The 26025-nt window shown below is 30.6% G+C and overlaps 12 protein-coding genes across 12 annotated transcripts; 6 read left to right on the plus strand and 6 right to left on the minus strand.

The window, feature by feature from the left end:
• The first annotated feature begins 581 nt into the window (after positions 1-581).
• Positions 582-2468, plus strand: BX663DRAFT_452039 (hexokinase-domain-containing protein). The gene is made up of 4 exons (XM_051523772.1): positions 582-816; positions 951-1390; positions 1472-1565; positions 1623-2468. The coding sequence occupies exons 1-4, from the start codon at positions 624-626 to the stop codon at positions 2333-2335; spliced, it is 1440 nt and encodes a 479-aa protein (XP_051384306.1). The 5' UTR covers positions 582-623; the 3' UTR covers positions 2336-2468.
• A 627-nt stretch (positions 2469-3095) lies between these two features.
• Positions 3096-3961, plus strand: BX663DRAFT_504674 (uncharacterized protein). Its single transcript, XM_051526954.1, has 3 exons — positions 3096-3369; positions 3439-3548; positions 3614-3961. The coding sequence occupies exons 1-3, from the start codon at positions 3159-3161 to the stop codon at positions 3701-3703; spliced, it is 411 nt and encodes a 136-aa protein (XP_051384307.1). The 5' UTR covers positions 3096-3158; the 3' UTR covers positions 3704-3961.
• On the plus strand, positions 3883-6166 carry BX663DRAFT_339004 (Septin-domain-containing protein). Its single transcript, XM_051522142.1, has 5 exons — positions 3883-4211; positions 4481-4691; positions 4772-5275; positions 5332-5448; positions 5527-6166. Exons 1-5 carry the CDS (start codon positions 4202-4204, stop codon positions 5864-5866), a joined length of 1182 nt encoding a protein of 393 aa, XP_051384308.1. The 5' UTR covers positions 3883-4201; the 3' UTR covers positions 5867-6166.
• Positions 6051-6918, minus strand: BX663DRAFT_485150 (TIM21-domain-containing protein; the record flags this gene model as incomplete). Its single annotated transcript, XM_051524593.1, has 4 exons — positions 6051-6143; positions 6200-6543; positions 6610-6818; positions 6902-6918. 4 exons carry the CDS (start codon positions 6916-6918, stop codon positions 6051-6053), a joined length of 663 nt encoding a protein of 220 aa, XP_051384309.1.
• Positions 6919-7042: 124 nt separating this feature from the next.
• Positions 7043-7691, minus strand: BX663DRAFT_504682 (LITAF-like zinc ribbon domain-containing protein). The gene has a single exon (XM_051526955.1). It carries the CDS (start codon positions 7645-7647, stop codon positions 7084-7086), a length of 564 nt encoding a protein of 187 aa, XP_051384310.1. The 5' UTR covers positions 7648-7691; the 3' UTR covers positions 7043-7083.
• A 140-nt stretch (positions 7692-7831) lies between these two features.
• Positions 7832-10267, minus strand: BX663DRAFT_470402 (kinase-like domain-containing protein; the record flags this gene model as incomplete). Its single annotated transcript, XM_051524128.1, has 4 exons — positions 9725-10267; positions 9068-9613; positions 8217-8944; positions 7832-8063 (listed from the first exon to the last, which is right to left on the minus strand). The coding sequence occupies exons 1-4, from the start codon at positions 9869-9871 to the stop codon at positions 7832-7834; spliced, it is 1653 nt and encodes a 550-aa protein (XP_051384311.1). The 5' UTR covers positions 9872-10267.
• A 2041-nt stretch (positions 10268-12308) lies between these two features.
• On the plus strand, positions 12309-13162 carry BX663DRAFT_504687 (DnaJ domain-containing protein). The gene has a single exon (XM_051526956.1). The coding sequence runs from the start codon at positions 12359-12361 to the stop codon at positions 13013-13015; it is 657 nt and encodes a 218-aa protein (XP_051384312.1). The 5' UTR covers positions 12309-12358; the 3' UTR covers positions 13016-13162.
• A 111-nt stretch (positions 13163-13273) lies between these two features.
• On the minus strand, positions 13274-14094 carry BX663DRAFT_485153 (40S ribosomal protein S23; the record flags this gene model as incomplete). Its single annotated transcript, XM_051524594.1, has 2 exons — positions 13274-13707; positions 14091-14094. 2 exons carry the CDS (start codon positions 14092-14094, stop codon positions 13274-13276), a joined length of 438 nt encoding a protein of 145 aa, XP_051384313.1.
• A 254-nt stretch (positions 14095-14348) lies between these two features.
• BX663DRAFT_504691 (Glycerophosphoryl diester phosphodiesterase family-domain-containing protein) lies at positions 14349-18645 on the minus strand. The gene is made up of 7 exons (XM_051526957.1): positions 18452-18645; positions 18164-18395; positions 18048-18099; positions 17737-17985; positions 15740-17636; positions 14679-15643; positions 14349-14571 (listed from the first exon to the last, which is right to left on the minus strand). Exons 1-7 carry the CDS (start codon positions 18579-18581, stop codon positions 14527-14529), a joined length of 3570 nt encoding a protein of 1189 aa, XP_051384314.1. The 5' UTR covers positions 18582-18645; the 3' UTR covers positions 14349-14526.
• Positions 18646-19683: 1038 nt separating this feature from the next.
• Positions 19684-20838, plus strand: BX663DRAFT_504694 (2Fe-2S ferredoxin-type domain-containing protein). Its single transcript, XM_051526958.1, has 6 exons — positions 19684-19800; positions 19862-19901; positions 19969-20078; positions 20139-20268; positions 20353-20444; positions 20511-20838. Exons 1-6 carry the CDS (start codon positions 19716-19718, stop codon positions 20531-20533), a joined length of 480 nt encoding a protein of 159 aa, XP_051384315.1. The 5' UTR covers positions 19684-19715; the 3' UTR covers positions 20534-20838.
• A 45-nt stretch (positions 20839-20883) lies between these two features.
• On the plus strand, positions 20884-22046 carry BX663DRAFT_504697 (emp24/gp25L/p24 family/GOLD-domain-containing protein). Its single transcript, XM_051526959.1, has 5 exons — positions 20884-21083; positions 21144-21179; positions 21259-21442; positions 21517-21624; positions 21699-22046. The coding sequence occupies exons 1-5, from the start codon at positions 20934-20936 to the stop codon at positions 21821-21823; spliced, it is 603 nt and encodes a 200-aa protein (XP_051384316.1). The 5' UTR covers positions 20884-20933; the 3' UTR covers positions 21824-22046.
• A 388-nt stretch (positions 22047-22434) lies between these two features.
• On the minus strand, positions 22435-24725 carry BX663DRAFT_560024 (uncharacterized protein). The gene is made up of 9 exons (XM_051531877.1): positions 24587-24725; positions 24404-24521; positions 24150-24334; positions 23861-24065; positions 23649-23804; positions 23297-23581; positions 23089-23237; positions 22727-23035; positions 22435-22656 (listed from the first exon to the last, which is right to left on the minus strand). Exons 1-9 carry the CDS (start codon positions 24679-24681, stop codon positions 22527-22529), a joined length of 1632 nt encoding a protein of 543 aa, XP_051384317.1. The 5' UTR covers positions 24682-24725; the 3' UTR covers positions 22435-22526.
• Between the last annotated feature and the right edge of the window lie 1300 nt (positions 24726-26025).

Below are 26025 nucleotides of genomic sequence, written 5' to 3' on the forward strand. Positions count from 1 at the left end.
CATCTCGTCCTCCCTTCCTACTTATAGGCTAAATTGCAGTACTATCACTTGTATTAAACTTATTTTGTAAAATGATGACTATTTTGACGGAATACATAGGTATTATCACTCATTCTTACTACAACAAGCTTATGCTTTAAGGATATATATATATATATATATATACAGTTTGCTAATCATCAGGGCGACAAAAAAACATTGATTTCTATGATTATTTGTCTTTAAGAAAAGAAGACGAATCGAACAATATGAGTTAATTTTTTAATCTTTCTATATTCAAAATCTAATTGCTTAGTCTATTAATACTTTTATTACATCCACAGAATAATGATCGATAATAGGCTTCTATTTCTTGCAAACTACTACAAATGAATTATAAAGAAAGGACTATTTATATAAAGAAAGAAAATAAATTACTTAATATTATGTCATGTAGTAGTCTATAAAAGAATCCATGTACTTTTCCATAGATTTCTTGATTTTTTTTTTCAATTTCAGACTATTTTCCCCATTTTTGGGTTACTAAATAAATAAAAAACTTCTATAGCAGTGATATAAAAAGGCTACCTTTAATTCCTTTCTTTCATCCTTTTATTATCTTATAAATTTCTCCAAAAAAAAAAATGGTTAAGTCTTCTTTATCTGATCAAACAATCGAAGCATTCAATATACCTGAGTTTAAAGGAACACTAGAACAGCAGCAAGCTATTAAAGAGCTTTATAAACAATTTACAATAACAACAGAGAGAGCCCGTATTATTGTCAATCAATTTATAAAGGAAATGCGGAAAGGCTTGGATCATGAAGGTGCTACAGGTAATAATGAAAAAAAACTCGGGCAAAAAAAAAAAAAAAAAAAAAAAAAAAAAAAAAAAAAAAAAGAGGACTGTATTTAATTGTATTTTTTTTTTAAAAAAAAAAAAAAAAAAAAAAAAAAAAAAAAAAAATAGTGGCAATGATTCCTAGTTTCGTTACAGGTCGCCCTACAGGAAATGAAAAGGGAAAATACCTTGCCTTAGATTTAGGAGGAACCAACCTTCGAGTTTGTGAATTTGAGTTAAAAGGTGATGGGGAATTTGCTGTTCGTCAACAGAAATATATTATAGCAGAAGAATATAAAACAGATGAAATGCGTCAACTTTGCGACTTTATTGCTGATTGTGTTGATAACTTTATTACTGAGCATGATCCTTCTGGTAGAAATAACGGTAACGAACAACTACAATTAGGTTTTACCTTTTCTTTTCCAGTCAACCAGACAGCTATTAATAGAGGTACTTTAATGCATTGGACAAAAGGATTTAACTGTTCAGGTGCAATCAATAAAGATGTTGTTATTATGCTGCAAGATTCCTTTCTTCGTAAGAATATTCATGTGAATATTGCTGCTGTAAGTTATAGATATTTTAATAAAAAAAAAATGAAGCGGGAAAATGAATCTTTTTTTTTTTTTTTTTTTTTTTTTATGTAGCTTGTAAATGATACAGTAGGGACTTTAATGGCAAATGCTTATCGATATCCTGAAACGACAATGGGTATAATTCTTGGAACAGGGACAAATGCAGGTATTTTTTTTTTATAAACCTTCCAATTTTTTTTTCACTCACGTACAACTTCTATAGCGTATTATGAAAAACTGGAAAATATTAAAAAATGGAATGGAAATGAAGAAGTGTTTGAGGAAATGATTGTTAATATGGAATGGGGTGCCTTTGATCGTGAGCGTTGTGTTTTGCCTTTAACAATCTATGATAATAAACTTGATCGAGAATCAATTAACCCCCATGAACAATTATTTGAAAAAATGATGTCTGGTATGTATCTCGGTGAAATTGCTCGTAATGCAATTCTTCACCTTGTAGACTCTCGCCTTCTTTTTGAGGGTGAATCTGCTTACGACTTAAATAGACAGTGGGGATTTGAGACATCTTACATGTCAATTATTATTGGTGATAATACAGATGATCTTGAAGAGGTACGTCATATCTTGGAAGAAGTTCTTCAGATTCCTTCAACTACTTTGGGTGATCGTCAGATGGTACAATCTATCTGTTTGGCTATAGGTCGTCGTTCAGCTTATTTAGCTACATGTGGTATAGCAGGAGTTTTATCTCATACAGGGAAACTTGAACAAGACTCGTTAATTGCTATTGATGGCTCAGTTTATGAATTCTTTCCCAATTTTGAACACCATATGAAACAAGCGCTTGGAGAAATCTTTGGTAATGATATTACAAAACGCGTTAAATTTAATTTGGCTAGAGATGGTTCTGGATTTGGTGCTGCTATGATTGCTATGATGGCACATAAAGTTGCTTTAGCTAAGAATCCGTAAAGCATAAAACTATATTAAATAAAAGATAAATACATATTTATTCATGTAAAACCTTCTAGTAAGGCTATAAAGATTAGCAGCAGTTTTTTTTTATCCTTTATCTCTCTTCTTTTACATGAAAAATATTTTGCTGTATACATTAATAATAGGTCCTTACTGAAAAAAAAACATGACATTTTATTGTAAAACGTTGTAATCTGAATGTGGGAATATATTCCATTTTATACAGCCTTCCCACAATAAACTATTCTATTATACAAATTTATTACTATTACTATTACTATTACTATTATTACAAAAAAGAAAAGAAAAGGTAATATAGTGTTATACAAATCTTTATTCCATTTTACTTTACTACTATGACTATTCTTGCAAATATTGTCACTTTGTATATAAAATATAATTCATAGTAGTAGGTTTTTTTTTTTTTTTCAAGCTTATAATTATATCATCGTATATGATATGTATATGACGAATGGTATAAAGTATATATTTATATTACAAATCAGTCAGTACAAGTTTTGATGTTAGCATTTAGTTGGCTGGTTTAATAAGATTATTTTATAAATTTAGCCTAAACATTATTAATGTATTTCATGTATGCATGCATGCATAGTTCAATTTGAAATATCATTATCATTTAAACTACTTTGATCTGTACCTTTTCGGATTATGTAATATTCGGAATATTAAAATAAATATGCAGAAAATAAATGAAATAAAGCTAAGCCTCAGTTCTTTTTTTTTTTTGTTTGTTTGAAAAAAAACAAAAAAAAACCTCATCAATACACTTTTTTTTTTGAAGAAAAATAAAATATACATCATGTCTTCTCGTTTAGCAAAACAATCGTTAGATTTATTATTATCGACCACAAAGAAATCAGATACCCAATTTAATGATAAAAAAGCAGTTAAAGTTAAATTACCAAAGACAAATAAAGGGGTTAAAAAAGCTAAATATGAAATTCGCTATGGAAGACATCAAAAGACAAAAGCATTAAAAGAGAAATTAGAGAAAAGAGAAAATCCAGTTGGTAAAAAAAAAAAAGGAGGAGGACTAAAGTCGGCATAACGAAATAAATCTAATTGAGAATTCCTTTTAGATAAATTGAATGAAATAGAGCTATCCATTGATGAGAAATTAAAACGTAATGTGCAGATCATGCAACGAGCTTTGAGATCAAGTCCATTGGAGAAAAAGATTTATAAAAAGGTAATGCATATATAAACATTTATTATTAAAAAATTATGAAGAAACTTACGATTGTTTTACTATAGATTATTAAAGAGAAGAATGCAAGAAAAACTAAAAAATGGTCAAATAAAGTTCATGGATCTGATCAAGATACTGATGAGGATAGCGATTAGAATGTAAATATGTAATATTTGGTTAAAAATAAATAAATAAATTGATTATCCGCGCTTACACAAAATTGATTACATTTGCACTCCTTGTGCAGTTCTTGTTTTAATTCATATTATACATACACACCATTTCCCCCCTTTTTTTCTACTTGTTGTTATATTGAAATTTTTTAATTTCTTTTTATTTTATTTTTTTATTTTATTTTCTTTTATTTTATTTTTTTATTATTATTTATTTAAATATGTCTGGTAAGAATAAGCATCTTGTAATGTAAATAAATATTAATAATTTTAATAAACAGAACAAAATATTAGCCCTTCTGGAGTAAGTCTTTTATTTTATTTTTTTATTTGGACAAAAATAAATTTAAATGTCGTCAATTAAATCATCATTACTAGATTAACATTGTGCGTAAAAAGTTACAAGGTTATGTTGGTTTTGCCAATCTTCCCAACCAAGTTCACCGTAAGTCTGTAAAAAAAGGCTTTCAATTTACTTGTATGGTAGTAGGTAATGTATATGTTGTTTGGTTTTTTTTTTTTGTTTTAGAGAAAAAAAAACAAGGGAGGGAGGGAGAGAAAAAAAAAAGGAGAGTGAATTTAGGGATATTTAGATGGTTTTCCTATTTCAGGGGAAATATGGGAGATTGGTTAGATATAAAGTAGGAGTTAAACTGGCGTATATTCATGTACACTTCTTTGAAATAAAAAAGAAATATGTATTATTATTATTAGAGTGAATAGTCGGAGTTTTAATAATAATAAATTAATATTTAATAGGTGAATCTGGACTTGGTAAATCAACATTAGTCAATACATTGTTCAATACTCAACTTTATCCACCAAAAGAAACAGGTGAACTAAGTCACGAAACAACTCAAACTGTCGAAGTGCAATCCATTACATCTGATATTGAAGAGAATGGGGTTCGATTAAGATTAACAGTTGTTGATACACCTGGTTTTGGTGATTTTGTTAATAATGAAGAAAGGTAAAAATAAAATAGAAACTGAATAAATAAAAAAAAAAAATCACGTTTTTGATTACTCAATTTATACGTCTTTTTTAAAGTTGGAAGCCAATCTTAGATAATATTGAAGCTAGATTTGACGCTTATCTCGAACAAGAAAATAGAGTGAATCGACGTCGTATGGTTGATAATCGTATTCATGCTTGTCTTTATTTTATTGCTCCTACAGGACATGCTTTAAAGCCATTAGATATTGAATTTATGCGTCGTCTTCATACTAGAGTTAATTTGATTCCTATCATTGCTAAAGCAGATACTTTAACAGAAGAAGAAGTAGTTGCATTTAAGGAGCGAATTTTGGCTGATATTGCTTATCATAAAATTCAAATTTATCAAGCTCCTGTTTATGAATATGATGATCAAGAAACAATTGCTGAAAACCGTGAAATTATGTCCAAGATACCTTTTGCAGTTGTTGGTTCTGATAAAGAATTTGAAGTTGAAGGGGGTCGTCGTGTTCGTGGTCGTAAATATCCCTGGGGCGTTATTGAAGTAGATAATGAAGAACATTGTGATTTTGTTAAACTTCGACAAATGTTAATTCGGTAAGAATGTATGAATAGCATGGATATGGATTCAGTTGTTTAACATTTTAAATTAGTACTCATATGGAAGAATTAAAAGAATATACCAATGATGTTCTTTATGAAAATTATCGTACTGAAAAGTTAACAGCAATGGGTATTCAACAGGATCCTTCTGTCTTTAAAGAAGTCAAGTAAAGTATACCAAAATGAGATGCATTAGTTAAGAATCAAATTTTATTTATCCCTCTTTCCCTTTTTTTTATGTATAGTCCTGTTCAAAAGATGGAGGAAGAACGTCTTGCTCATGAGCAAAAATTAGCCAAGATGGAAGCAGAAATGAGATCTGTCTTCCAAGCAAAGGTACAGGAAAAGGAAGCTAAATTAAAACAATCTGAGGAAGAATTATATGCTCGTCATAAAGAAATGAAGGAAGCGCTTGATAAACAACGTGCAGATTTGGAAGAAAAGAAACGTCGCTTAGAATCTGGAAGACCTATGACTCCAGAAAAGACTGCAAAAAAAAGGGTTTTTCGTTTAATAAGTAAAGAACAAATAGGATGTATCGCTTTTCCCTTCTATAATATCACCTTCTCCTTTCTTTATTTATAAAAAAAAAAAGACTTTTATTTCCCTTTATATATATACATATTTATATATAAATCCCCTCCCTTAAATATTTATATTTATATATGTATATACATGCATACATTTATGTATACATACATACATAATATATATTTATAAAATACTATTATCTTTACTACTAATATACATAATATCTCAATTATATATTTTAATGCTGTTCTAAATAAATACGTTTAGAGGGTAATCCTTGACCTGGTATGTCAACAAAAAGCTGTTTATATTCCCATTTATTCTTTTCGTCCTAATAATTATTTACAAGTTAATAGTTGAAAGGGAAATGGGAAACCATGAAATTACCTTGATCATTTCAACCATGACAGTGCCTTGATTCTTGGGCCCTTCTACATAAAATCGCATGAATAAGTGAGGTTGTTGTTGTCTATCTTCAACTATTTGAGAGGCAATACGTCTATTACGTCTTCTACCATTTCTACTAGGTTCACCGTGAGCCTTAATAGGCTCTCCCAATACTGATACTATTCCTTCATGATCACGAATGCGATCGACTGCATTAGAAAAGATACTTGTTGTACTCTGTGAACTAAATAGTTCAGATCCAACGTAATAGACAATGGCTGATGTCAAGGCTACTCCTGTTAAAATTACGCCTACATTAACTGTTGTTTTCGAAGCCCTAACAACTAGTAGAATTGTATTTTGTTACTAAAAAAAAAAATGACGTGTACATATTGTGAACATGATTTTACCTTTCTGTGGTGTAGATAACTCACTCCAGGGCTTTGAGACTACAGCTGCTAGGCCACTATTATTGTTCGATTTCTTGGGTGTATATCGAACAGGGGTAGAAAATTGTCTACTACTGAAATAATGAATATAATTGGCAGTATTTGTTGTCAATTTTAATTTTGAATTGTAAAAGTGTAGGAATGATGGCTGTTGTTTGCAACTATTTATGCTTTTTATTATTAGATATAGTTCTTCCTTATTATTTATTTTATTTTATTTTTTTCGAAAAGATTTACTATAATAATAAATTACCTTAATGAACGAAACATGATGTTATCTTGTAATAAAGCGCACTCATATTAATTCCTCCGCAAAAAAAAAATAAAATAAAATAAGCAAATAAATAAATAAAAAAAAAAAAAAAAAAAAAAAATGAAAGCCAAAAAATCATTGTTCATTTTTTTAAAAGTACGCTTTATTACATAATTTACAACTTATATGGAAGAAGAGGGAAGAAGTGGCGTAGTAATTCGAATGTCTCTTTCCAATCTTGTAAATGTAGCTATTTTTTGCTTGCATGATGGACATTGATGAGTAATGTCTTTTGTCCAAGGGAATAAAAAAGGTAAAAGACAGCCACCACTATGACATCCAGCAAAAAAGAGTCCACCTACTGATAAGCCTGTGCATAATCCACTTTCGTAATCTAAACTTGTATAAACAATTTGATGACAGAAAGGACATTGGACGAGATCTGATGTTGTTTTCAATGCAGTTAATGGCTGAACTATTAAGTGTTGAGTCAATGTATTATTTGCACTTGGAGGTGCTACACTTCCATAATGCATTACAGCAGCAGGAGGAGGAATTCCTTGTTGATGTTGAGGTATAGGCATAGATAGTGGCATAGTACTATTATTATTTATACTACTAGTAGCGACAGAATAGCTCGGTAATGCTTCATCTTGAGAAGGTATTTTAGGAAAAGTAGAAACAAATTGTTGTTGGTTATAAGAAGGGGGCAATTCTAGGTGAGGATTATTATGTAAATTAGCCATAGTTAGCTGTGTAATATATAAGAAAAAGAAAAAAAGAAAAAAAAGGAGCATTCAGGGGGGGAGGGGAGAAGTTTTTCTTGTCAGTAATATGTATTTGTCATATGATTATTATATGATAATAATTTTATTAGAAAATAAAAATAAATATGTGTATGTTATATGTAATATGAAAAAAAAAATGGTATTATAATACTGTATCAGTATCATGGATAGTATGATTGTTATTATGTAACATATTTTTTAAAGCTCTTATTGCGAATACAGTCAATCCAATACAAGTCCAATCTTCATCTAACAGTTCTCTTAAATCGCCTACTGTCATAATATCTTGTTCTCTTAATTTTCGGATCCATTCTTCTGCCTTTAAAGGATTACGATTCGTAGCTTTTGCTGTATCTTTAACAAAGATATCAATACTGGTATCATCGAAATAGTCTATATAGTAGAATAAATAAATAAAAAAGGGTTAGTATATGCATATATACCATGTCATCTTTTTTCTTATATGTAGTTTACCCCTGGATGGCGGCATCGGCTTAGTGTGAATCATATGATAGTTGTTTAAAGACATATTATCTTCTGTTTTAGTCATTGTTGACGCCTCCAATACTTCTTCTTCTCCTGATGAATATACATCTATTAAATCTTGCATAGTGAATTCATTATTTTCCTTTTGTTGATATAGTTTAGTCACTATCGTTGTTCTCTCAACTAATTCTTTTAATGCCTTCTTTTCCTTTTCTTCTGCTATCAATGCTTGCTGTTTAAGATATTCACATCTCTTTTCTGCTTCAATTAATTTATCCACAAGTCTGGTTAATTCTTGCTTTGATTTCTCAAGTTCAGTTCGAATATCATTCTCTCTTCTCCAAACTGATTGTTGCGTGTTATTATTAATCTTTTTATTATACTCATCTTTAATTTCTTTTTCATCTTCTTCCTTTTTAAGGTCTCTTAAGATACGATTAATTTCATTTGTAATCCATTGTTGGTATCTTTCGGGTAATACTTGTTCTTCAATCATTTCTGCTACAACTTCTTCAGCTGTGTCCTCTTGCGTATTAAATTCAAATTTGACAGATAATTTATCGGACCCTTTAAAGACGACTTGTAGGGTAATGATGGTATGTAAAGGATCGTTTTCTAACAAGACTACATCAGGTTCAATAGCCAAGAATGTACTTTCAAGTAACTCTTGAGCTGATAATCTTTCATGTTCATTAATTGATAAACAGCTATTGATAACTTCTAATACTTCTTGATTTTGAATTTTTGAAAGTGAATCCGGTTTAATGTGCTAAAGGAAGACATTAATATTAATTCATACTATTATTCTCTCTCTCTCTCTCTCTCTCTCTCTTTTGAGGAAGACGAGATTTTTTTTTTTTTGTGCACAAATAATCGAATATTCACAATTTACCTGACACACTTTTTTATAAACTTGAGCTGTATTTGTACATTCAGCATAAGGATATTCACCTGTAGTCATTTCAATTAAACACATTCCAAAAGCATACAGATCCACTTTTTCGTTATAACCTTCTTCTTCATACATCTCTGGAGCCATGAATTCGGGAGTACCAATTAAGGTATATTTTTTATCGCCCAACCACATGTTCTCAGCCGTACCTAAATCACCTATCTTAATTTCCCCATGAGCACCATTAATAAAGATATTATCACACTTGATATCACGATGAATAATAGGTGGATTATGACCATGCAGATAAGCTAAACCTTTCAAAATCTGTCGTGACCAACGCTTCACTATCTTGAAACTCGGTAAATTCAATTTTCGTATGTATTCTCTTAAAGTTCCCGACGTCATCAATTCGGTAACAAAAATGAATTCTGTACGGTTTTCATTTAACCAAGCGTCATGGAAGGCAATAATGTTTGGATGGCGAACGGATTTTAAAATTTCGATTTCATGTCTTACATCTTTATTATTATTATTATTTCCAATCTAATAATAAAGAAAGAAAGAAAAGACGATTTGTTTAGCGGACAATGTATGTATCAATAGTACTCCCTCCCCCCCCAACATGTATTATTATTGTTTGTAAGAATAACTTACATGGATAACATTCCATGCAACTTCATATCCTTCCTCAGAATCCATTGCCTTATGAACTACTTTAAATGCGCCTTTACCTAATAATGTATTGAGTCGACAATAACGTTTATTCGGAGACCATTCAAGAACATGCTCTACATGATTCATGTTTGACTTATCAATAAGATCGTGATGATTGGATGTATGATAATTTAAGAAAGTAGTTATTGGTGATAAATCCCCGTTTATAGGGTATTTATGATAGGAAGTATTTGAAGACGAAGACGATGAAGAATATGAATCCACTTTTGACAACTGATAGTTTATATGATCTGCTATAGTAGCAGAAGTAACTACTGTAGTAGTAGAATTCGTTGTTGCTGTAGTGGTGGTGGTATTGTTCGGAGAATTATTATCTATTATTGACAAAAAGAAGCTGAAGAGGGATTCATTTTTCGTATAGAATCCATTGTAGCCAAAGCTGTATGGCTATCAAATATTGATTCTGTATCTGCCATAAATATACGGAGGGGGAGGGGGGAGGAGAGGGGAGGTTTTTTTTTTCCTTTTCTTTATGAATATATAATAAAATATATCTTTTTATTTAAGAATGTAATAAAAGAATATTCGAGTTAAAAAAAAATTATAAATTATGAATTATAAATTATATAAAAAATTTTACAGAACAGGAAAAAAAAAAATGCGGCTAATAAAAAAAAGCCCTATGCTCAATTTTTTTTTCATTTTTATTATTTATCGTATATGGATATCAATTACAGTGAGTATTTTTTTTTTTTTTGTTTACTAGTTTAATAAAAAAAAATGCTGTTTATGATATCATTCTATATATGCTTTATTACTTGTTAGTAAATATATAAAAGAATCTTCTCCAAAAATAATGAAGTCATGCTACTGTTGTTATCTGATACGAATTGAAACAACATATTTTACTCGGACTTTAACACTCTAAGGGGCACCTGTAAACAATAAATGTTTTTAAGTTATTCATCACGTTGTTCGACCCGGAACATAAATACCATCGCCATGACAATGTATAACGTGATCATGTTTTGTATGCTTACTACAAAATTATGTAATATAAAATAAAAAATACTATTTATAAGTATTTTTTTTTTATTGCTGTTGCTACGAGAAGGAAAAAAAAAAAAAAAAAAAAAAAAAAAAAAAAAAAAAAAAAAAAAAAAAAACCAAGACAAATTAACACTATGTTAACTTGTTAAAGACTTGATGAAACTCTACACTACGAGGTCATCCGTTAAAGAAGCTTGGTAGTGCAAATGCATCCTGACAGAAATAAGATAAAATTTATCAAACAAGTTATTATGTAATTTATTATTTTTTTCATAAATATCATTAGTCATGTCTTTATTATATATGTGTATACATTGCCATTTTTTATTTATATACAAGTCTCTTGTGTATTTATACATAACTAATATACTCAAAATATATATATATATGTGTGTATATGTATATCCTCTTTACACTCTATACCGCGGTTCTTTTTTTTTTTTCTTTTTCCTCGTTTATTACATTTTATTAACCATAATTAAGCAAAATATCATCTCGGATAGAATGACCTATCCGAAAAGTAATTAAATGAATATCTTATTAGAGAAAAAAGAATAGGATTTTAAAAATTATTTAAATTGGGAAAGGCAAAAAAAAAAACGAATCAAGTTACTATTATATATTAAATAGTATTCATCCTTTAGTCAAGTATGGATGTAGCTTTTTTCGGACTCCTGAGGACAATTCTCAAACACTGAAGATACATGACAAGCATTTTGCTGCTCATAAAGTTAGTAAAATAGGTCAAATTATATACATATTTTTTTATTAATTTTAATATATTAAATATAATAAATAGACACTTCAAATGAATGAAATAATATGTGTCTCCATTTAAAAAAAAAAGCGAAGTAGTGAATTATTTGATTAAATTTAATTTTAAATTAAATCGTTCTTATTGGCTGGTCTTTACTTTTTAAAAAGATGGGATAGTTAAATTTCATTAGGGTAATTTTACCTCCTCCCTCCCCGCATTCGTAGACAATTTTAGTATAATTATATTTGTATAAATAATATGAATAAAGTTATTTATACTAATAAGTGCTGTCCGAATGATACGCAATAATGCTTTTACTTCTTCTTCCGAATCTATAAAGGAAATAATCTGGAAATACTGCATTGAATAAGAGTTTTCTGGATCATGGAGATCTGCTTGTATAATAACAATGACCTTTTTTTCTGGTGGAACTTTATGGAATAGTTTATTGAACTCATTGATGCTCGCTATTCTTGTATTTGCTATTTATTTCATTGCTTACGTAAATAATTAATAAGTGGGGGGGGAAAGGGTAATGGCATATACAGCTGATGATGCCTATAAATATTCGAATTAACTTTGTTCAACTGTTAGAAGGCATTTTTTTTTTGAAACCTATCACATATTATATATATCTTGATAGTAGCTTTTAGATAAAAAAATAAAAAAGACACTATCAGGGATTACTCTATTCTTACTATAAAAGGAAAGAAAAAGAACTTAAATAAAAGACTACTAAAAAAATGAGATGTTTTTTTTTATTTATTTTACTCCACATTTTTTTTTTATTATTTTATTTTCTGAAAATGTTTTTTAAACGTTTTTTCCATTCTGCAATCCAGCTACAAAAGAATTACTATAGAATTCTCAATTTAGATGAGAAAGCTAATAAAAGGGCTATAAAGTTGAATTACTATAAACTATCAAAAAAATACCATCCTGATCTTAATCCAAATAATAAGAAAGCCCATCAATCATTTTTAGAAATAAACGAAGCCTATGCTGTATTAGGCAATGAAGCAAATAAGAAAAAATATGATTTAGACTTGAATAATGATACGAATGAAAATACATTATCCAAACATTATTATTATCCAGCAACAAAGGGTTCTAGCAGTAGTACACATGCCTGGACGGCTTATAGAAACCGAAGGGCACCTAGGACAACGGGTTCACAGAGTGCACAAGCACAAGCAGAAAAGATGAAATGGAAACAAGCTGGTGGTGGTTTTAATTATACTGAACATTATCATCGGCATTATGAAGCAGAAGAATACAGACGTAGAGAAAGAATGGAAAATGCTGCGAAAAGGCGAAGAGCAGCTGGAGAGGAAAATATACACCCTTATCATCCATCTTCAATGTCCGGTAAAACAAGCGACATAGGACATACTTGGGGTCGTATTTGGCGGCTGGGAGTTGTTCTGACAGGCATCGCCTATGTTACTCAAATTATAACTTAATAACAAATCTTCATCATTGTTGATTTACACATTCTTCTATTCATATTTAGAGATTTACTTCTTTTCTACTCTATTGTATACATGTCTAAAATAATAAATTGTAAATAGCTCCTATTTTTCTTTTTTTTTTTATAAAAAAGAAAGAAAAGCTTTTTTTTATTATTTAGTATTCTAGTTCAAACGAATCTGAACAAAGAAACACTGATGATATGAATATAGAGAAAAGAAAACTTTTTTCTCTCTCGAATAAAAATAAGCTTAAGATCTGGGCTTTTCCTTCTTTTCCTTGTACAAAGCGAGAAGGGAGACACCGGCAACCTTGACGACCTTGAAACGGACACCAGGAATATCACCAATAGCGCGACCCTTACGACCGAAACCAGCGATCAAAACTTCGTCGTTTTCATCAACATAGTTCAAACAACCATCGTTGGGGACGAAAGCAGTGACCTTCTTACCATTCTTAATGAGTTGAACACGAACACACTTACGAATAGCAGAGTTAGGTTGCTTGGCTTCAACACCAATCTTTTCAAGAACAATACCCTTGGCGTGAGAAGAACCACCGAAGGGAGAAGAGCGGAAAGCGGTACCAAGAGCTCTCTTCTTGTATTGCTTATCAGCCCAACGTTGATCACGACGATGAATACGGAGCTTACGAGCTGCGTTCAAACCTCTAGGTTGTCCCTTACCTAAACATATATTGTGAATGATTAGTAAAAAATAAAATAAAATAAAATAACGAATTTCAAGTCATTGAATATATAATCCCTTTCTCACACACACACACACACACATAAACACACACTCGCTCGCTCTTCCTTTTTAATATTAATGTCTGTATCGTCTAATAAAGTATATGCATACTTTCTTTCCGCCATTTTTTTTTTCTCATGTGTTCAATTTAATCATTTTTTATAATAGTTGATGCATGCATTTCTAATTCTCGAATTATTATTTTTTTTTTTTTGTTGTACATCCAATAAAGTATGAAGCATCCATCCATTTAAATAGTAATAACGATACATCCATTATTCAAAATAAAATAATAAAATAATTTTTGATAGATGCTTACCCATGATGAAATTTGATTAAAAAGGAAGGTCTTTACAAATTGCTAACTTCATATTTACTTTTGGGCCAGTAAATCCCTTTTCTCGCTCCTCCACAACACACGCACACACACATACATGTATACACACACACACACACGCGTGCGCACACACACACACTTGCACACCCCTCGGACGTTTTTTTTTTTTTTTTTTTTTTTTTTTTTTTTACTCTTTTCCTGAATTCTTATTTGCTCATTTTTGAATTTACGCCGATCTCTTTTTTTTTTTTTTTTTTTTACTGGGAATAGTAATAAAGACGAATAAGAAAGATGTATTAAATTAATTGAAATTTGGCAAACATTTAAAATATTTTATATTGTCTATACATATAGAAGAGGGGAGAGCACATTGATATCAGTGAGATTATAGATCGATATATTTGAAATTAGTGTCTTACTATGCATCTCCGCGTAATCCCTTTCTAACAGGAAGAACAGAATCCTATTTTTTTTTTTTTTTTTTTTTAAGAAAAGGTAAAGTGTCAGTTATAATTTTAGATACATATATATATGTATACACAAATACATATAAAGGATGATATTATTTACCACAATGACAGCATCTACACCGTATGATTTCTGCGCAACTGCATTCTCTACCTCATTATTCAATATACCATATGTAAATAGCAATAAACCTGTTTCTTGAATAACTCGAACCATACGTGGATTTGTCAAGATGGGTTCGCTTGCAGCAACAATACCCAATAAATCGGCCTGTTTAGCAAATCTAACTGCCTCTCTTAGAGAGTTGCATCTTATGTCTGCGACGGACAAGGTACCTGCATCTGTCAAGAAGAAGACAGGATAATTAGGCTGCTTAAGGTTAAGCGCTAAACAGATCTCCGGGTGGAAAGAAGAAAAGATAATATGACGATTTTCCTCTACATGGTCATAGACACATTCAAGGATTGAATCCACATAAATATTAAGTTCTTGAAAGGATGTGAGTTCATCCTGTTCAGCTTCATCAATCATGGGGTATTTGACTTCAATGTTGAAACCAACTGATTTTGGAACGCTCTTCAGGGTCTCTTCTAGAGTTGTAAATGGTCCCTGGATCGTGTTGGGCCCATTCCCCTTGATTTTACCCATTTTAAAAGTTCGAGTAAATTCAAAGGGGTCATTAAATTGGTTTCTAATCGCGTTGTTGTTGCTGCTGCTGCTGCTGCGACTACTATTATTATTACTACTACTGCTAAAGGAATGGGATCGATTTGTGCGTTTAGACGATTTTACTTCATTGCTACTGCTGCTTAGGTGCAACAACTGAGGTTTGTTTGTATCATTTGGTGATATGGATAATAATGAAGGCAATGAATCCTTTACGGTAGTAGAGACAACAATGCCATGTTGATCACTTACACCTGTATGGTTTTCTTTGATATGTCCTGATCTTCTGAGGTTTAAAAACTGCTCTAATGTAATGGCGTTTAAAGGGATATCGAATCCTGTTTCAGCAACTGTAAAATCATGATAGACCACAGGTATTAAATCCTTTGTCAATTGAACATCTGAGTATAGATAAATATCAATACATACAAATATAAATATTCGGGGCTTTTTTTTTTTTTTTCTTTCTTTCTTTCTTTCTTTTTTTTTTTTATTACCAAACTCCACATATTCAGCACCTAATGAAGCAGCTGTCACAAAGGATAGGACAGTGTTTTCGCCCACTTGTAGTTTTGAACCACCCTTCCTATTCATACCAGAACCACGGTGACCGATGACTTGAGTTTCTAATGATTTGTAATACGTATACCGATCCCCAACACGCATCTTTTTATGATGGAAAGGTGTAATGACAAAATATTCAAATCCTAATGTACCAATACATTCAAGATCCTTTGCTTGAACTAAAGGAACATGTTGTCTACCTCGTAGAGAGGCCTTTTGGGTAGGTCCCATATAACCTTTTGATTTTGTAAATATAGAATCACCCGTCAGAAGAGATGTACCTCTAGCCAGTAGACCTTCAGTACTTGACTCATTAAAGGTTTCAATTAGGTCAAACCTTAACGTGACTTCCTCAGGTTTAGCAGCAGTAAATAAGATGATAGGTTCAGGATGAAAATGATGAGGTGTGGTGGTGGTGGTGGTGGTGGTAGAGGTGGAGGTGGAGGTGGTGGTGGCGGTTGATGATGTGAGATCAGAAGGTAAATCGATAATGATGGGGAATTCACCTGTTGCATTGAGAGCCGAGAAGGATAGGGAGAGTCGAGGTGGATGATCATCAGGCTTCTCGTTACTATTTGATAAGAATTTTTCAGAGAATTCAATAAATTTTTGGCATAGAGGGTTTCGAATATCATTAGAGCCGAGAGTGATGATGATGATAGAAAGATCAGTAAGATATTTATGACCATAAAGACGACTGGCTTTAGTAGTAGAAACAGAAGATTTAGATCTAGATCTAGATCTTGATCTTGTTGGCGTGTTACTCTTAGCTTGGTTGTCATTATTATGTGTGGTTTGAATCATATTGAAATTCATAGGAGATGAAGTTAAGCGACCAATATCAAGAAAGCCACGAAATACAGCATGATCTGAGGCCGTCCAGCCATTATGATCTATCATGTCTTTGTTAGCATTAGCCTCTAGTAAAATCTCCACAATATCTTTATATCCCTCAATAGCTGCTATCATAAGAGGCGTCCAGCCATTGACTTTCTCGGCTATATTGATATTCACATGACCTTGTTTAATTAATACCTTAATTCCTTCTACAAAATTATTTTGAATTGCAATCGATAAGGCTGTTTCACCATCCTCATCCGCTATGTTAACGGAAGCACCCTTTTCAATGAGTAGCTTTAATAATGACAGATTTCCTAATCTACATGCCAAGGCAACAGCAGATAAAGATAAATAGGAATAATGATAACATAATGAAGAATGATTTGCAGTTGGTAAAGAATCAGACAATAACGAGGAATCAAACTGACCATTTGAAGGTGATATCATGAGATCTTCAAAAGAAGATATAACCGAAGAATTTTTATCCGAAAATGAAGACACTGTACTAGGAGAAGATGGTAATGATGTACTATTTGATATTAATAGACTATCAATATCATTAATCTGCCCGATTTCAATCATTTCTTTTATGGCGTCTGTACTTCCATGAATAATAGCAAAAAAGAACGGATTAAAACCATCGCGATCTTGCCACTGTTGGTTAGTGAATCCAACAGAGAGAGAGTAATGATGATGATCAATAGCGTGTTGTAACAAACATTTGACTAATTTGGCATTGTTCTTTTCTGCTGCATAATGTAAAGGTCTACGTCCAGTAAAATCCTTTTGTATATTTAAAGAAGGTTCTAATTCCAATAACGTTTTAACTATAATCAACTTGGGTGTTTCACGCATACAAGTACGATGTAATAGATTGCGTTCATTTATATCTCTATTATTTGCTAAAGATAGACCTAATGTTGAAACAAGATATTTAAGACATTGAATGGATTCATTCTCCACACTTAATTCCAATATAGCATCATTTATCTAAAGAAAAATAAATAAATAAATGTGTATCTGGGTTATTTTTTTTTCTTTTTTTTTTTTAGCATGAAATTTTAGATCCCATTATATAAATATACCCTACCCTTGTTTCTTCTTCTTTTAATAACAATAAAGCTAATTTTTTTGGATTATCTTCAATAATAGCCTTTGAGATGTCTTCATTTTTTGATGTAAAACGAGCCAATTTGAGTGAAGAGCTACTATTATTGCCTTTATATAATGATATTTTTTCATCTTTTTTAGCTAAATTGATAAGATTTAAAATCCAATCCGAAACTTGATCTAGTTCTCTACGTAGTTGAGCTAAACTAGTAAAAGGAAGTACTGCCACCTTGAATAATAAATTAATAATTCGTATACATATTATTATTATTATTGTATATGACAAAAAACCTTTGTTTCCCAATAAACATTTTGGGTTTCTAATTCTAATTTCTTATCTAATCTATAATATGTTTCTAAGCATGTGTACAAAGTATCAAATGTACCTATTTTTTTTTTTCACTTACTTTTTAAGTATCTTACGAAATCCCTTTGTGTTTAATTCAGCAAACCACAAAAGTTTATTCATTTGATTTTTTATTTCCTTTAAGGCAGAAACAAGCTCATCATTTTCTTCTTCATCATGACAGGCATCATATTTTTCTCGTAAAATCCATAGACGACGATGAATAAGAGTTTGTTTATAAACAAAGAATGTGTTTATCTTTTCTAATTCTCTATCCAAATGAAAAAAGATGGCTATTCTAATGTTAAATATATATTTTTATCTTTTTTTTTCATCTGCAAAAGTGTACCTGTAACGTCTTCTTGAGCAGGTAAACGAGTTGAAGCTGTTTTAATTTGCCTTTTTAAAGTTTTGTACGATAAGTAATTCTTTGACCATTCTGGGATTTGATTCGCTATTAAAGCCTTTCCAAACTTCATATTCTTACTTGGATAAATATATAAACAGTTATAAATATGTAGAAAGAGAGAAAAGAGAGAGAGAGAGAGAGAGAAAAAAGGAGATAGTTACAATATCAAAAATATGAATTTTTTTACATTAATTCGGAATTCATGAACTTTAAAATACAGCAGTCTAAAGTGCACATGATGAAGACATTTCTTTCAGGATACTATCCTGTTGTATTTTATAAAAATATGTCATTTTTTTTTAATAGTAGCTCCTTTATGTGCTACATGTAGTTTTTTAGTTGATAGTTTACATGATATGTTCTTTTTTTTTATGATATTTTGATAGGATAGAAAAAGCAATTTAATAATACAGCAATGATAAGCATCTTATATACGAATTATATGTTCTGCTTGTCTTTTTTTTTTTTTTTTTTTTTTTATATTTATTAAATAAGCAATATTAGCTTTTTCTAATAAAATACAAGCACTTTATACAAAGCTACTACTACTACTACTACGATTACTACTACTAGTACAACTATTACTACTATTACTATTACTACCACTACTACAGCGTTCTTTTTTATTGGTCAAATAATCCATTAAAAAAAAACACACACACACACAAATAAATTCTACTATATCTGCCAATAATATTGTATAAATTGTATTTTGACAAACGAAACCTTATAGATTCAAGTTATACCATTAAAGACTTGTAAATATGTTTATTTTTTTGTAGAGCAAAAGGAACAAACTATTATCTACTGATGAAGTATTCCTTCATATCTATACGATGAAAAGCCTGTCATACATTATTTTCATTTTTTTTTTTTGATTATAAATTCAATAATGAATCGTCAATAGTCTTCGTAAGAATATGATTTTATATTCTAAAGCATTTATAAATGGAATAAACTTCTTATTAATTAAAGCATTGTTACTCGACAACAGCGATACAAGAAAATTTTTAGAGTTAGAAGAAGAGGAGGGCCTACTACTTTATTATAAATATGTTCAGCCAATTAAATTTGATTACGAACCTCCCCGCTCCATATTCAATCTATAACATTATTGACATTATCCTCCCCCTTCCCTTTTTTTTTTTTCCTTTTTATATATTCATATATACAAAAAAAAAACAATTCCAATACCAATCTAAACATGTCATTATTACGCTTATTTACAACAAAGTCTATTTTCAGGCCAAATACTCTGGCTACTATTCGACCTTTTTCTTCTGCTCAAGGTGATATTAAAAAAAAATTATAATGACTAATCCATAATTGACAGTTGATCTTTTATATTAGCTTTATTTCATGGTAAAGAAGGAATTGCTCGAGGAGAAGGGTAAAAAAAAAAAGAGAGAAATGTTTAACAAGAAGAAAAACTTTTATTCACTACTTTATTTCCTTAGACCTTATACAGTTCATTTCATTACACCAGAAGGAGAGCAAATTGATGTTAAAGCAACAGAAGGAGATACTATGTTAGATCTTGCGCAGCGATATGATATTGATCTTGAATGTAAGTAAATGGGAATATATAGATATAGATATAAAAGGAGATCTAAAATGTCATGTGCAGGTGCTTGTGAAGGATCACTAGCATGTTCTACTTGTCATGTCATTTGCGATCCAAAATATTATGAGAAAATGGAAGAACCTTCAGACGAAGAAAATGATATGCTTGATTTAGCATTTGGGTTGACAGAAACGTAAGTAATATTAGTAAAAAAAAACACACACACACACATAATTTCTACACATTGTATCTTATTTTAATAATATTTTATATAAAGTTCTCGTCTTGGCTGTCAAGTAGGAATGAATAAAGAATTAGATGGCATTACAGTTCGTATTCCTTCAGCAACTAGAAATTTAAGAGTAGACGGTAAGCTAATTTAGTTCTAATGTCTCTAAAATCTATTCTTTTTTGTTTATTAAACATTCAATATAGGCTCTAAGCCAACGCATCATTAATTAAATCTATTATTTATATATAATTTGTAACAATAATAATCATTTAAAAGAGGATACCTGTCATTTCTATAAATAAAAGACAGTCCAACTCTAGGGCATTTTTTATGTACATCAATATTTTATATTTCTTTTTTCAATAGTAAAAAATAAATAAATATAAAGAAGCTAGCATAAAAGAAAAAAAAATATTAACTTGGAAACTTTTTATATATTTTAACTCTAATAAATCACCCTAATAATAATGAAGAAGAAGATGATACTACTTCTGCCGGAGATCGTTCATTCTTCTCTCAATCAAACTCCGGGAAATAAAAAAAAAAAAAATTAAATGTCATTTCTAAACGCGTTTTCTCCTTGATTGTTTTATATAAAAATACATTTATAGATTAAGCAAGAAGACATGTCAAATAAGCTTACTTTGTTATTATTAGTAGCACTTGCTTGTATTTTAAATACAGTTTCTTCATTAAGTATCAACATTCCTGCTAATGAACAAGAATGCTTTTTTGAAGAGCTTCATCTTAATGACAAATTAACAATAACTTATCAGGTAATAATGGTCACAATGTGTTGAAACTCTTTTATAATATTAAATACGTCCATCTCATAGGTCGGTGACGGAGGAAACTTTGATATTGATTTTTGGGTAAACAAATAAAGCAAAATAATAAATAAAAGGATAGACAAAAAGGAAAGAAGGGAAGGTTGATAATTAGCTTTCATAGATTTCAAATCCACAATCAAGCATCATTGTGAGTAGTTCCAAGGAAGATACAGGATCCTTTAACGTAGTTGCCAATATGGCAGGTAGATACACTTACTGCTTTTCGAATAAAATGTCTACTGTGTCAGCTAAAACTGTCAGCTTTAATGCTCATGTTATTGAAATGAATTCTGCAGATGAAAATAGTAAGTATTATTATTGGTTTTATTCTTTCTTTCTTTCTTAAAATATATTATTGCGTAATAATGCAATGTTTTAGCTGAAGAAGATCCTCTTCGAGAGGAGATTGAAGAATTAGCTGAAAGTATTCTTGCAGTAAAGGCCGAACAAGAATATATTGTTGCCCGTGAACGTAGACATAGAGATAGTAAGTGAAATTAATTGATATATAACTGAAAAATTCTATTAACTCTCTCTCTCTCTCTGTGTGTGTGTGTGTAGCTGCTGAAAGCACAAATACTCGTGTCAAGTGGTGGTCTGTTGCTCAAATTGTTATTTTAATTGCTGTCTGTGTTTGGCAAGTTCATTATCTTAAGCACTTTTTTGAAGTTAAACGTGCAGTTTAATTATATTTTCTAGAAAGCTTTTCTTCCCCTCTCCCCTTGATTACTACCAATATAAACAAATAAATAACTATGAACATTATTCTCTGTGTATTTCTTTCCTTTCTCTTCTTTCACTCTCCCACCCCCCTTCCTCCTCCGTACACATGTATATGTTTATTAAACTATATGCTTACATAGTGCCTAGTAGATATGTATATTATACAATTTATATACAAATATCAACCATCTGTAACTTGTAAATGGAAGGCCTTATTTAAGTCTGGAAACGCAATAATGGCCTTTATCAAATAGTATAGTATTTCAATTATTGAACTCGTTCTTTTGGATTGTGCTTTGATACTAAGAATTATTTTCATGTACCTATTGAGGATGGGATGAAGAAAAAAAAAAAAAAAAAAAAAAAAAGGGGAATAAATCGAACAAGTCATGAGTATTCCAAAATTGAATGGGTTGAAAGATTCAAACAGGTTTTATAAATCGACTGTTTTGAATAGATCGATGTTAGTTTTAACGCTCCAACTCTTTTTCTTTTTACAATGAATCAAAGTGGTATACAGATGTATTTAAAAAATAAAATAAAATAGTAATGCAAATAGAATCATTTTTTATTGCAGAAAGAAAGAAAAAAAAAAAAAGATGCAGATTGAATACAAGTTATAAAAGGGGAAGAGAGGGGGTAAATATGTTACATTTAGAATGTAATTTAAGGTCGAGTACCAACACCTCCGGCACGATCGTAGACAAGTTGAGCAACCTTAAATGCAAGGTCATCTGTTTCAGCACGAGTAGCAGCTTCAGCATAAACTCTCACTGCATCTTCGGTACCAGAAGCACTTTTTATATATATAAAAAAAAAGAGCAAAGTTAGTATAATTCATTTACATCTTTGTATATCTATTTTACCGAACAAATGAACGGCCCTTGCTATATTTGGCAACAAGACTATCAATTTCAGCTTGAAGACCAACAGGTTCAACTAGTTGACGCTCAGCATTTGTAGTCTTAAAGATATGTCTATCAGAGACAACAACTTTGACAAGACGGTTAGGAAGATCAGTATAAGCTTGATCCCATTCTTCCAAACTCCATTGACGACTAGTAAGAATAGCTTCAACCAATAACATGTCTGAAATAGCATCACCTACAGTTTGATTAATAAGATCAGTTAAAGCAGCAAGTTGGGTAATGGCTTGTTTTTGAGCAGGAGTTTTACTATAAATAAGTGTTATTACATACATCTATTTGAGATTCTAAAACACACTTACGCTTCAGCAGTTTTGATAGTATTAAGAGCATCAGGACTGAAAAGAACTGTACCATGACCATTTGCTTCAAAGTAAACACCAACGTCATATTTTTCAGCTTCATGATGAAGATGTTTAACACCTGTAGAGACACAAGAGACGGGTACATTCTATAAATTCAAACATGAGTTTAAATATATACTCCCCCCCCCAATATTCATTCTCTTACCAAAACTTTAGAAAGATAATTAGTAGAGCTGCCGTTAGCATAAGCGGTTTGAACAACACCCACTTTAATAGAATGAATACCAGCCTCTTTAACCAATTCAGCAATAAAGAGAGCAGCAAGACCAGCAATCTTATCACCATCTAAAAGTCTAAAAGTATTATCTTCAGAAACATAATAGTAGACGATACGATCAGCGTCACCGTCAAATGAACAACATCTATCGCCAGGTTTAATACTAAGACTAGGAGGTGCGCGTTGTTGAGTCTTGACATAATCAGCACCACACTAATAAATTTTTACATTTATCTATCTATAAATATATCCCTCCCATGTATCAAATTTTGTTACTTACGTTCTTATTTAATTGACCTAAAGTATTAATATTATCATTTACAACTTCAACAGATAATACATCACTGGGGATATAGTTAGCAAGTTCACGAAGCTTGGGTGCACCAACGCCATTAGCACAGTCAACATGTAATGTAGACAAACGAGATTTTCCTTTCTAATGATAAATATATCAGTGTTATTAATCCTTTCTATCTATCATCCTCTACTTACGACAGCAGTAGCAAAAGCAGTAGCTAATTTCTTATAATAACCTTCCTCAGTAGGTTCACCATAAGCATCGCTAGTTCCAACTGTATTAATACAACGAACAAGATAATGAAGCATAGGTGTTGTCTTTAAACCAAAATTAGTTCTTTGAGCACCAGAGGCTTCCAAACCTTGCTCAAGACATTTAACTAGTTGAGGACAACTAGGTCTAAAGAGGGGAGGGGAGAGAGGAACAAACGATAAGTTATACAGCTATATTTTATTGATTCAGTAGGTTTACTTTTTTATTTACCTTGTATCATATGCATAAATAACATTAGCAGGAGCTTCGATATTAATCTTATTTTGAGAAATAACTTCTTCGACAACTTGAACAAGTGAATTGCCATCTTTAGCATTAGCAAGTTTTGTAGCATAACCCTCCCATGATTGTTCCAACATTTCACCACGAGGGTCTACAAGCTTAACACCATTATCCTAGTGACAACATACGTAATAATTATTATTTAAATATTAACTGATAACTCTGTATATAAATTTGAATACCTCTTCAGGATTATGAGAAGCAGTAATCATAACACCAATAGTAGAACCATTCCATTTCTTTGAACGCAAAGCGGCCAAGATGGCAACTTTGTACATAACAGAGCCTAACACATCAGCCCTAATAATGTTGATTTAGCCATTTAAAACATTTCAAAAAAAAAAAAACACGAGAGGAGACTTTACTTTGAACGGAAACCAGCAGTACCATAAGTATATTTAAACTCGGGAATCTCGTGGGGAATAATATTATTCTTAATAGCAGTAAGATCAAAGGTCATTTTATGAATAAAGAATAACAATGATAAAAAAAAAAAAAAAAAAAAAAAAAAAAAAAAAGAAAAAAGAAAAAGGGACCTTTATTTTCGATATTAAGAAATACGAAGAAAAAAAAAAATGTTTAACAATTTTGAAAGGCCGTTTAAAGGTAAAAGCCCCACTCATTTTTTAAATTTTCTATTTTTATGTTAAACTCAGACACATTAAAGACGTTCGCTTCTTGTTGTGTGATACATATAACAAATACAAGCTAAATTCATGTATACACATGCATTTGTAGAAAGAGATTACATGTATTTACATAAGCACGTGCTTTATATTGACCGGGTGAAAAAAAAGGCTACTGTATGTATACTATTTCCAGCTCAGCTTGTCATCAGCATGAATCCATAATAATTAATAAACTCTAATTCTATTCTTTATGACTTGCTGTGAGTTATCTTATCTATTCTTTACTTTATTTTTTCTTTTCGCATCAATGAGATTTAGCTCTCACGTTTATTAGAAGGAAAACAATAATATGTTTTAAATCGTTCGACTAAAATAAAGGGGAGGGGGAAAGGAGGGGAAAATAGTAACTATTTAGTTATTACATAATTATTATTTTTTTTTAAAAAAGAAAGAAAGAAAGAAAGAAATAGTAATCTATATAAGTATTTGTTCAGTTTAAAATGAGTGCATACGATGAAGGAATAGCATTGCCTATAGTTACCCCTTTAGATCAACTATCTCTATTTTATTCTCTACTGGATTCACTTGCCTCCCCTCACTTTGGACATATTATAAATTTCTTACCCCCTCCTCTCTTTCTCTCTCTCTCTCTCTCTCTTCACTAAGTCATAATACTTAAACAGAGGACAGTTAGATAGGATGCAGCAGGAGCTATTATTTGTAGATAATTATAGAAAATGCAGGTAATACTGTAATAGATAGCTAATGATTATGAATCTAGTTCTTCTTGATAATGATATCTATTTATGTTTGCCATTGTCTATTTAATTCAATAATAAATTAGATTAATTCAGCATTATTGAAAAGGAGTCTTTCCTTTTATAACAATATATATGTGTATACTAGATATATTTTTGAGCAAAATTATCAAGATAAAAGTATATCTTTGTATAAAAATAGGCTGTACAAAGAATATCATGCAAAGCATGATAGGTTCTAATTTGAGTTGTATTTATTTCATTGTTTTATATTGAAAGGGGAACCAAGTAGTTTATTACACAAGTTAACCCTGATTATTTAGGAATCATAAAAAATCTTGAATGTATTAGTATGTAGGCTTGCTGAATGATTTTTTATTTCTTGCTATAAAATGAAGATCAGCTTGTTTCGATAAC

The sequence above is a fragment of the Cokeromyces recurvatus genome, assembly GCF_025118155.1.
Source record: "Cokeromyces recurvatus strain NRRL 2243 chromosome Unknown BX663scaffold_8, whole genome shotgun sequence".
NCBI classification, from domain to species: Eukaryota; Fungi; Mucoromycota; class Mucoromycetes; order Mucorales; family Mucoraceae; genus Cokeromyces; species Cokeromyces recurvatus.